At 43.3% G+C, this 12,448-nt stretch overlaps 1 protein-coding gene across 1 annotated transcript; it reads right to left on the bottom strand.

The window, feature by feature from the left end:
- Positions 1 to 6,285: 6,285 nt before the first annotated feature.
- On the bottom strand, positions 6,286 to 10,183 carry LOC147448978 (pentatricopeptide repeat-containing protein At1g06140, mitochondrial-like). Its single transcript, XM_086521367.1, has one exon. It carries the CDS (start codon positions 9,481 to 9,483, stop codon positions 7,336 to 7,338), a length of 2,148 nt encoding a protein of 715 aa, XP_086377493.1. The 5' UTR covers positions 9,484 to 10,183; the 3' UTR covers positions 6,286 to 7,335.
- Positions 10,184 to 12,448: the final 2,265 nt, after the last annotated feature.

Below are 12,448 nucleotides of genomic sequence, written 5' to 3'. Positions count from 1 at the left end.
GTTGAGATCGATTGGATCGAGTACTTCGACATCATACTTGATATACTCCTCCAATCCATAAAGGAATGCCTCTTTGCGCTTATCATTCGACTTGCGTAATTGGGTACCTAGCTGCAAAACACGAAGAGAAAGACATAACTAGCATACCATTTTGCTTGAAAGCGCGCCAATCGTCCTTCAATCGTGCGAGGTACTGAGGTGGTATAAACCACACCTTGAGCTAATCAGCCCAATTGAAGGAAAGAGATGTGAATTCGTCGACTTCCTCTAGGTGCGCGTATAACTATGCCTCTTGCCATGTGTGATACCAATTGATGGCATCACCGACAAGGTACATAGTTGCCGTCAAAACCTTCCTATTTACTGTCTTCTTAGTTGTCACAAAATAAGCATTAAATTGATGCAACCAAGAACGAATAACCGTAGCATCCATCTTACCATCATACTTACTGAACTGGATCTTCTCTGTGACTGGGTTGTTGGAGTTGGAGTCAGGCTTGCGCCACTTAAGAAACTACCAACATCTTTGGCTGGTTCGGACTTCAAGGCAAGAACCTATCGAACCAACTCTTGAGTGCAGAGGTCCCTCAGAACCTCATGATCGGCCTCCAAGGCCGCTCGTCTTGCTTCGGCTTCCTCCTTTCTTTGTGCTTTTCTTTCCTTTCGTGCATTGCGCTCGCGTTCCAAAGCAATGTGAGTCACTTCTTGTTGTTTTGCTTTTCTTTCTAGTTGTGTCATCGCAATGCGAGTCGTTTCTTGTTGTTGCGTCATCATCTCCAACATCGACTTGACCATCGCCCCCATAGGATTTGGTACAACTCGTGGCGTAGATGGGGAAGGGGGAGGGTCGGGAAAGCCTCCTGGTGGGGAAAACTCTTCTTCGCCACTCCCATGCTCACCAACTCCATGCAAAGTATCCATTCCGCTTCGCGTAATGACCATGCACTGTGATCTTTGGTTCTTAAGTTCACAAAGAACTTAGGTTCTTATGGGTCTTGGGTTCTTGAGGGTCTCGAGTTCTTGAGGTTCTTGAGGGTCTTCTTTTGCTTGCAATCTGCGTTAGAAAAGGATCTTCTCTTCACTCGAGTTCTACTCTTTTCCGCAGGCGAACCCCTTGGCGGCCTTGCGCTCACACCAAGGTTGCTTCTTTCCATCTCACGTCGATTGGCCGGCCGCTAAGTGCACGGTCCGCTCTCAATGAGTGAAAAGAGGCACAAGGGGAGGCTGGACAAGCCCTTCTTTCCTGGGATTTCTGTCACTCTTCAAAATGTTGAAATTAGGGTTGCAGAGAAACACACACAGCTTGGAGAAGACGAAGGAAGCTCAAGGCACACAATAGAGAGTGTGTTACTTAGTGTGCAATGAAAAGATAGATAGCCCTAGATTGATGGGCGTATATACAATGCAGGGGGGAAAAAACATCCTAAAGAGGGAAAAAATGCCCCGGCGGTCCTAGTGTGTTCACACACATCACTACCACATGTATATGGTAACAAATCCCCCCTGGAGTGATGCGGTGAACGAGATCTGGCACATGAGTAAAGGGAAGTGCCATGCCCTGAGGACAGGATCAGTCCACAAAGGGGAGTAAGCCCAAAGCTTTGCAGAAAGGTTCAAGATTCTCACGAGACAATGCCTTTGTGAAAAGATCTGCAAGGTTGTCCTGTGTTGGCACATAAGCCAAGCTGATCTCTCCTGCTGAGAGCCTCTCCCTGACATAGTGGTAATGCACCTCAATGTGCTTTGTGCGAGCATGAAAAACTGGGTTCCTCGCAACTGCCAATGCGCTCTGACTGTCAGTGTAGATAGTGTTGGAAGTGTCCTGTCCAACACCCAAATCAGCCATAAGGTGTCTGAGCCATACACACTCAACCGTAGCTGTGAAGACTGCCCTGTACTCAACCTCACAACTCGAAGTGGCCACAATAGGTTGCTTCTTGCTCAACCATGATATACATGAACTGCCAAGCATGAAACAAAAACCACTTGTGGACACTCACGTGTCAAAACAACCAGCCCAATCTGAGTCCGAAAAAGCATGTAAGTCTGGCGGCAATGATCCCCCCTTGGGATAAAACAAGCCAAGATGTAAAGTGCAACTAAGGTAGCGGAAAACCCTCTTGACAGCCTGCCAATGCTTAGACCCTGGGCTATGCATAAATCTCCTGACCTGTGAGACTGCAAACTAAATATCCAGCCTCGTGTTGCATACATAAATGAGGCAGCCAACAGCAGTTTGAAAAAGAGTGACATCAGCAGGATCACCAGCATCATGTAGACTCAACTTCAAACCTGTTTCCATGGGAGTGGCAATAGGTTTGCAATTCTCAAGTCCAAACTTACATAGCAATGTCTCTATGTAACTTTTATGACACAAGGCAATACCACCATCACACTGCTTAAACTGTATACCCAAATAATGATGCAACAGCCCCAAATCTTTCATCTTGAAAGTAGCATTCAAATCAGCCTTAAATTCAGCAATATGTCTCTCATTTGGTCCAGTGATCAGCAAATCATCAACATAAAGAACCACAATGAGAAGTACATCACCCTCACGCTTTACATATAATGCAATCAATGCATGAGCCTGCACATCCTTAATATCCCAACGAGCTTGTTCTGCCGTAGGCAAAACAACTCTTACAACTGCAATCCTTGCAGCAAGACCTGCAACATCCTCAACATCGCCTACATCCTCAGAACCAGGACGTACATCAATGCCCTGCACAATGTTCCAGACACCCTTTGACACAAGAACATGTTGCATCATATAAGCACACATAGGGTAGTTATCCCCATCCAACCCGTCCTCAGCAGCAAACATCTTGAACACATCTGTTTTGTTGTTGTCAGCCATGGTAAATGCTGCACCTGATGTGAAAACTGCCCGATAATAGGAGAAACGGAGCGGGAACAACCTGTGCTATATAGCACAAACCGTAGAAGACTATAAGGCACCTGTAATGCAGAAAACGGCACTGACAGAAATTTTGCACAAAATGACGAAATAGCCTGTGCAGTACTGCCTGTAGTGGAAACGGAGGCCGAAATGAGCCCAAATCAAAATTCTGAGCAGACCGAGATCTTTGAGCTCGCCCAAAATATTTGTCGACCTGCGAACGCTCGCCAAAGCTCACTGAAATCAGAGAAAGTGAGCAGGCGTGTGCTGGAGCAGCTGGCGACTAAGCCCGGGAGGACGTGACCTGCTCTGATACCAATTGTTGGAATTAGGGTTGCACAGAAACACACACAGCTTGGAGAAGACGAAGGAAGCTCAAGGCACACAATAGAGAGTGTGTTACTTAGTGTGCAATGAAAAGATAGATAGCCCTAGAGTGATGGGCGTATATACAATGCACGGGGGAAAAAACCTCCTAAAGAGGGAAAAAATGCCCCGGCGGTCCTAGTGTGTTCACACACATCACTACCACATGTATATGGTAACACAAAACACGATTAGGAATTGACACGTCCAAGTGAACTTGGGTTCGTGCGACCGCAACAAGCAAAAAAAATTCTTGTGATTCTTGTGGTTCTTTTCTTGAGTGATACAAAACACTGTCAAAGCTCTGATAACAATGTAAGCTGCAGCGGAATGAATGTTTGAACTTTGCTCAAGATGAGTGCTCCGAACTGTGCTCAAGGGTTCCTTTTACTTACGAAAGGGAGAGCCTTCCGTTCTTTAATGAGAGAGTGCAATGGACACAAACAAAGTGGATGGACACTGTACGTGAAGGTGCATGAGACTGAGAGATAGAGAGAAGAGAATACGACACCAAGGAGTTGTAAAACCCTCCTCCAAAGGCGCCACTCTCTATGGCGAGAGCGGTCTACTTATGATTGCACAAATCTCTACAATGCTTGGACTTGCTGATGATGTCGACGATGACGAAACGGATTGAAAATTGAAAACGCTAAGGGCTGAAATCTGTAAATCTTTATCTGCTGAATTCTGACTCTATGTCGATGACGATGTCGATGGCGACGATGCAACAACGACATGCTGAAAACGCAGATGATGAAATCTACGTTTTCCGGGTTGAATCTGTAAACCTTGCGAAATCTGACCGTGCGGCGAGGATCTGCTGTAGAAAGGTGAAATATGTGAGGTTCGGGGATTCTTCTGCGAGTGCTAAAGGCTGAAAACTGAAAATGCTGATGCTTCTGCTGATTCCGTCACGGAGGAACTGCAAAACGCTATATGCTCTGCTGTCCCAAAACCGCTAGGGTTGAAATTGGTCCTGCTGTTGCCGGTTGTTCTGCAAATGCAAAATGCTAGGCTGATTTGCTATGTCGTGATGACGCCGGGCTGATTGCTGAACAAAACCGCCAGGGTTGGTCTACTGATGCAAAAACGCTAGGGTAGCTGCTGTAAGGAAAAAACGCTAGGGACCTTGCGGGTTCTACTGAGAAGTTGCATGTTGAGCGAGTGCTCCTATTGCCTCTTCTGCCAGGAAGTGATAGCGCTAGGTTTCATTTTATACAAACTTATCACCTACCTACTTTCCAACAAAATTCACTTAAATATAATAAGTGAAAAATGTCAAAAATAGGAAAAATAGGCTTATGCACTGTAAAAATGCTATTGATGGGATCTGACTGGAATCTGATGGTCATGCTGTGTGCAACCATAGGATATGCATCTAATCTAAGTGTATGGACATGCACGGTCTGCAAACAAACTTTTCAACTTTTTAAAATTTTAAGGTTTTTAAAACTACTTTGTCTCCCTACTATTTTGAGGTTCCAAGTGGGTCTCCCCGCCCTTGAACGGTAACCCCCACCTTCTCACAAGATAAGAGGCCATTAAGAAAGTGTAAAACTACTTTGTTCCCTTACTATTTGAGGGCATAGAGTGTGCCCACCACCCTCTTCCTACTGGCTATCCTCTTATTAACCTTAATCCCAAACCCCTAAAGGGTTCACATTTTTCCTAATGTTGAGCAAAGTTGTGATGTATATCCAGGATCTATCGATACAAAGCCACTAATGTTGTTTTGCCTACCACTGAGCACACACCCTGGGATTCTGGAGATATGCACACTCCTGCATTGATTTTGCTCTCCATCAAGTGTTCCATTGTTTTACACGTTTTCTCAACAAAAATTGCAAAATAGGCATGGGACATTCTAGCTTCTTTGTATGCAAGACTTAATAAGGCAAACATTACCTGCATAAGAATTTAGGATCAAAGATGATACACGAGGAGGATGGTTTGAAATTTTACCTTGCAAACATCAAAGATCTCAAGGCCTAGCTAATTATTATTGTTTGAGATCATTCCTAATCGTCTCCTTGTGCAAGGAGTTTTTGTTCAATTGCTTAAAGCCTTGGAAAAGAGAACGTACCATCTGATGTTGTACAATTTGATGTTCTTGTCTATATATTGTGGCAAGGGGCTAAGTTCCATAAAAATAGATCTAAGTAGCATATTGTTGAACAAGCATTTGTGGGGTTGCTCAATAGTCATACTAATGCTTCCACCTCTAATGCTGCTTCTCACTGTAGCAAGCCTATGGCTACTTCTTCCTCGAAGAGCCATGAAACAAATAAATATGGTGATAAGGAAATAAGCAATTAAAATCCAAGTAGTGTGAGGCATATAATTACTTCATTAACCACAACCCTAAGATTTACATTGAAGGGGCACGCAAGAAAGAGCCAAATGTGGCCATTGTAGATGTTTCTTCTAATATAGATTCCGCTTATGTTGTGTAAGCTACAAGTGTGTGTTTAGTGTGTGTTATATGTATGACCCTTTTGTTCAAAATGCATGCATGACAATTACTAGTGTTACACACCACATACATCTCATCATGATATGCATATTCATTTTTGGCTCGACGTGGAATAAAACACAAATTACAATGTTGTATGTCCCTTAGCAAAATGTTGTTGTTAAGGAAAAAAACATACTACTTATTGAGGTGGCACATTGTATGGTCAAAAGCAAATCTTTTTCACTGCAATTTTGCCTAAAGATTGTCAAATGTGTTTGTTATGTACTCAATAGACGTCCGTCTAAAGCCTTATAATATATCACACCATATAAATCTTGGCGTGCATCAAGAAGCTTTCTATTGTGCCTTTGGTTATTTGGTTTCTTATCAATGCCTAAGCAACATGGCACAAAAATGGATGATAAGACTATGAAATGTATTTTTGTGGTTAGAGTTTAGAGAGCCAGGGCTAGAAGTTGTATCATCCTTCACAATCCAAGCACATCGTGATTAATCAAGATACAATTTTTGTGGAGAAAGCTATGTGGCCATTGTTGCTATGTACCAAAGAAATATATGTTTGCTCATAAGATATGTATAATGTTTCTTTTTTCTTTTTATAAGTTGTGATCAATCACAAATAGAACATCGTGAGACATGTAACTAGCCTATGCATGTTTCAAATGATATCACAAATGAGCCTATTACTGATGTAGATGTATATGATGTATGTGATGAAGAAAGGGTTGAAAATAAGCAGGCTAGAGCTTATGTGCGTACGTAGAACAACCATATAGAACTTCCATAAAGGCTTTGCCTCGTGAGAAGTTCAAAGCTTTTTCCAAAGCTTTTGGTTTACTTCCTGTTTGTGGATTGATCACATTAGGGCCCTGACAGTTCCCTATACACAAGTGCCAACTCATGTGTGTGAACACACTAAAGGCCGTCGGGACAACTTTGTTCCTGATTACAAGGTTTCCCAACAACATTAGAGGCTTCGATGATATACAAAACTTTGTCATTGATTGAGATGCTTTGAAATCTAGAGGCTGCTCTTGTGTACTAAGGCCCTGTCATTGTAAAGTCAAGGAATTGGTGTGATGCATAATTGCCTGCACTAACCTTGATAATGTGGTTGTATGTAGTATGAAGAGCCTTATCGTGAAGCTTCCCCAACTTCTGAAATAAACATCTTTAAGAACATGAGGCCCCAGCCCCCAAGAAGACGGTCTCTCAGTTGTTTCGAGTATTTTTTGACAATGAGGCAATGCATGCGTCAGATATACAGAACTGATTACAACTCCCTTCTCTGATCATGAAGACCACCAAGTCTATGACAAGTACGGCACAACAATTCCATGGCATGAGAACTTCAGATCACCAAGATTAGTCCAAACCAATGTCCACACAAATCCTCAAATAAACAGATGCCCTTTTATTTTTGAGGTACAACTGAATTTGAAGATGCCACTGGGATTCAAACCTGGGTCTTTGCGCACCCACACACTAGGTTACAATCCTTCTTTGTGTGTATCAAATAAGTCTATAGACTCGCCTCATCCATTGTGAGCCTCAAAGAGCTTGACATAATCGCCGTTCATCAACCCGACTGTTAACTGCAAGCGACATTGTGCAATTGATGTGAATCAAATGTTTTGGTTAATTTCTTGAGCCTTCTAAATGTCTCCAAGTTATCTGCATCAGCATACATGCCAGCACTATTATACACGTCTATCATCATCGCATATGCGGAAGCATCATCAGCATCCATCTCTGTGAGCTGCTTGAAGCACTTCAGTCCCATCTCCACCTCCCCATAAAATTTGCAAGCACTAAGCAATGCCCTCAGCATTTCTTTAGACGGTGAATGCTGCATTGCATCTAAGACCCTTTCAGCCTCGCTAACATGTCCTGATCGGGCTAAAAGGTCAAGAATGCAGGAGAAGTGATAAATGGTTTGGCTATGGTACTCTGGATCCTCCACCATAAGCTGAAAATAATCCTTCCCTTCTGAAGTAAAGCTAGTGTGGCTGCATGCAACCAAGAGAGATGTGTAAGCGACAACATCTGGCTTTATACCCTCTTCTTGCATGTCCTGGAAGCATTGCAGAGCCATCTGACTCTTATGGTTTATACCATATCCTTTTATCAGTGCACTCCATGATAACAAGTTCCTAGCTGGCAGCACATCAAACACAACTCTTGCTTCTGCAAGCAAACCAAACTCTCCATACATATCCACCAATGTCGTTCCTGTATGTATATCGTTCTCAAACCCAAGTTTGATGACCTCGTTATGGACTACTTGACCCTTTTCCACTGCTCCCAAATTGCAGCAAGCCTTCATGCTGCAAGTGAAGACCACACTATCTGGCGGTAACCCATCTAGCTGCATTTTCTCAAAGCAATTGATAGCCTCGTCATCAAACCCACACTGAACATACGACATGACCATTGCGCTCCATGAAACCACATTTCGATTCAGCAATTTATCTAAAACCCACCGTGCATCTTCTAGCAGACCACATTTTCCAAGCATATCGACCAATGTGTTCCCAAGCTGCAAATCCCCTTCCACTCCCCTCTTCACAATTTCTGAATGAAGACCTTGACCTATCCTAAAAGCTCCTGTGATTGTGCAAGCTCTCAAGCCACAAATAAACGCAACATTGTCTAGTAGCAAGTTGCATAAGCGCATGCTCTTGAAAAGAGCCAAGGCTTGCTTGCCAAGACCATACTCAATATACCCTGCTATCAAAATGTTCCATGAGACCCTATCCCTATTTGTCAGCCTGTCAAAAAGAGACTTTGCTTCGATTAGTTTGTCACACTTACAGAACATGTCTATAGATGTATTGCCCAAAAATAGATCGCTCTCAAACCCCATCTTTACAGCTTCGCTGTAGACTTTGCACATTGAATCCATGGCTTTCAAAATGCCACAAGATTTTAAGGTGCACATAAAAGTGATGATATTTGGTGACACATGCTGTGATTGCATTCGTGCAAAACAGTCCAATACACAATCATGATCTCCATGCGCAGAATACCCTTCCATGAGAGCACTCCATGAAACCACATCTTGCACAGCAAGCATGTCAAAGGCTTTTTGGGCTTCTCTTAAAGACCCACATTTGCCAAACATACCCACAAAGGCATTTCCCACAAATGAATCCTTTTGCAACCCCTTGAGGGCAATCTCTTCCTGGAGCTGGCGTCCCCATTCTAGGTCCCGCTGAATACTACACGCCTTGAGTAAAGCCACATATGTATAGGTGGTTGGTTGCACACCATTTCTCTGCATTTTCATGTGGAGCTGTAAAACATGTTGCGGGTTTCCACATTTAATATGCCCCAAGATGAGGGCATTGTAAGAATAAACATTCTGCTCACATAAAGTATCAAAAACCTGTTGGGCTTCTATCAGACACCCGCAATCAGCAAGCGCTGATACGAGGTAGTTTCCTAGTGCCTTGTGGCCATGAAGGTTTTTCTGCTGCATATAACTGTATAAGCGATTGGCAGATGGCCCGTCCTCTTCCTTTCGGCATCGCTGCAGAATGTTGATTAAGAAGTCAACAGAAGGAATTCTAGGAAAGCCTTCAAGACAAGAAATCTCTTCCCCCAAGCTTGGAGAATTCTTGGTAGAGATATGAGCCGACGTCTGAAGAGGATAAAGCGGAATTAGTGGAATTCTGTTTCTGTTGGATGTGTAGAGCCATTGGAAGCGAGCCGCACAAACATTCGCTGCGATGAGCATACCCTCATCATCTCTTCTTCATACCCGTGCCGCGACAATGTCTGTTCGCGCCGATCTACAAACATAACCGCATCCGCCATGGCACCCTGGCACCCTGTAGATGCTCGAGCTCCCACAAATTCGTGCCTGAATGAGAGGTGGCCATGGCAAACGATGATCGATGGGCCTAGGCTACTTGCTTTGGCACTCGTGCCTAGAGAGAGAGGGAACTTTTTTAGGGGAAAATTAGGATGCGTTCAGACTGCGCTTGGAGAACTCACGACGGGCAGCGCTTTGCTCTCCTCTTCCATTCACACCTGCACAGAGCCAGGGCTCTAAATAAGCTGGAATCTACGTAGATGATTCGCTATTTCTCTGCATTTTCCAGCAGCTCAAGGGCTTCCCACTTTCTACGCCGAAAAAGGCATGGAACTTAGATTTCCGAGGGGTGAGTGCCGCCCGACTTGACGGTGGGTCCGATTGAGGAAGCCTTCCTGCTCAGCAAATCATAGGAAGCCATGTCGTCATCACGCCCCTCCCCAATCCTTTGGCGTGTGCAGTCTGAACCCTCCCTTACCCATATTCTGAGTGTATTGTCTGTGTGGCCGCCAAAGGTGTGGGCTTGGCGCTGTCAGCAAGGCCGCATCTTCCTATCCCCGAAGGCCCTCATGTACGGGGTCACAGACGAGGGATCAATGGCGGGTGATTGATCGGCGAGGTGCGAGGCATTTGGGAGGTCGGATCTAGCGCGCCCGTCCGGGGGGGGGGGGGGGGTGCGAGCGCCCGGTGGGGGGGGGGGTTTGTTTATACACACGGCCTCACGTATAGTGCAACATCATGGGCTAGCGTGGGTGGATAGGGTGTTGGTCTGCAAAGGGGGAGGTCAAGCGTTCAATGGGCAGCTGCGACATTGAAACCCTTAAAAAACATTTCAATGGAATGTGATTAACGGCGAGCCATAGTGTCATCATCTTTGGACCCTAATGTTCCATGCAGACATAACCTCTTCTCCATTTTCTCTATTATAATCTATAGTATGACAAGGATAATCGCATATACATATTTTACTATACGTCTCAGGTATCTCAATGTTATTCATTTACAATAATCGAACTAAACCAATAATCTTCACACATGAAGAATTGGTGGAGTTGACGTGCTATTCATCATCGACGAAGCGAAGATGGATGGAACACCATCTACGTGTGACGATAAATGTCAAGAAGATGTTGAATCAAGATAAGATGATGTTACTCCATAGCAGATGGATCAAACAAAGATTATAACATGAAGATATGATTAGGTAACTCTTGGTACATTCAATATTTTAACATGAGTACCGAATACACTCTTGAACTAATGGATGCTGCACTAGCTGCAATCCCAAGTGCAGCAAATGAAAACCTAATTCAAAATCTTATTCAACAACTACAACAAAGTAGTCAAATGTTGATGGAAAATTAACAAATGCAAACGCAACAAATATTGGTACATAAACAAAGAAATTGTGACATTCGTATTTTCTCTTAGTCATTTTCGGGGTTGCAAATGGAAGATGTGCGTGCTATCATGGCTAGATCATTTCGAAAATATGGCTACCTATCATGACTGGGATATCTCTAAGAAGATATGAAGAGTGTGCACAATTCTAGAAGGGTTGGCAACTACCTGGTATGTATATCAAGACGATTATGTTAAGCAAAATCAAGACACATTCAATACATATTTAATTAAAAACTTTGCACAAGAAGATGTAGCAAAAAGCGCTTTATCTTAGTGACAAGGTTGTAAACAATTACAACACGAATTGGTTTCTCAATTTGTTGTCCGTTTGAAACAAATTTTATTACAAATTGATCAATGAATGTCAAAAGTATGAAGCTACATTTTTTATGCATGGTCATGATTGTGACATGTAACATTTAATGGCCTAGTAACTTGTGTGCAGCGGAAAATAGCATGAACATAGTGAGCATTTCATTAGAATAGATTCCTAATGAGAATAACAAGAGTGCTTGTGTGGAGAGAGCAACAAAAGGTATAACACCTAGTTAGATAGCATGAACAATACTTCAAAAGAGAGAGAAATTAAGCGATTGACAACAATTGAGGACCCGATTTGCATGGAGCTGGTCCCCCCTCCAAAAGGCTTTGTATTATGGTTTCTCCCATCAAGAGAGACATTTTACAATACAATTCTTTGTGTTCCTTCAATACTAGCTAGTGCAATGGAGATGGAAACTTCAACCACTAAGCAAAACACTTATCAAACACAACATCAATTCCCTCACGGTCTCAGACCCAAGACCTCACACACCTTTGAAGATGGTGAGAGCTAGCGGGGTATGAGAGTAGATTGAGAGGAAGGAGTAGTCTTACGAGAAAGATGTACATCTCCTCACATAATCACTCATATTAGCATAGCTTAGCTTAGTAATTAGCATGGTAGAGGAGATGAGCATGCATTGAGGCTTGGCTCTTGGTTGGATTTGCATCACAAAGCCAAGAGTTGTTGGTGTAGGTCTCCCTTCTCACAAGCTTGGAGTAGGTGATAAGCTTTCCATTAAAGCTTGAGAAGAGAGAGAGTCTTCTTACTCTACACATGAGCTTGTGTGAGTGTGTGTGTGTGTGGATAATTCCTTTGAAAAATCAGCCCCCTCTCTCTCTCTTGGTCGACCCCTCTTGCTAATTGTTATTGCTAGCACCTCATTGGACCTCCCCAGGCTTAGCCAATAGGGATTCAGGAGCATAAGTGATAGCCTTCTGACATGTGTCCCCCTTTCCCCTTTTGTGAGAGCTTTAGTTAATTAATAAATGCAATTAAACTCTCATTGGACCCCTTTGTCTCCATGCCAATAGGAATCAGACAAGCCATTGGGCTGCTCAATGCTCATTGGATCCCTTGGGAGACTGTCCAATAGTCTTCTAGAGAGCTTAATTCCTATTGGTTCTTTTATTAAGTGTTTTTAAATTAATTAAACTAGAT

Source organism: Adiantum capillus-veneris, chromosome 10 (assembly GCF_014529385.1).
Source record: "Adiantum capillus-veneris isolate H3 chromosome 10, ASM1452938v2, whole genome shotgun sequence".
Classification (NCBI taxonomy): domain Eukaryota; kingdom Viridiplantae; phylum Streptophyta; class Polypodiopsida; order Polypodiales; family Pteridaceae; genus Adiantum; species Adiantum capillus-veneris.
Note: the sequence above shows the minus strand (reverse complement) of the source record. Positions and strands in the feature narration are given on the sequence as shown.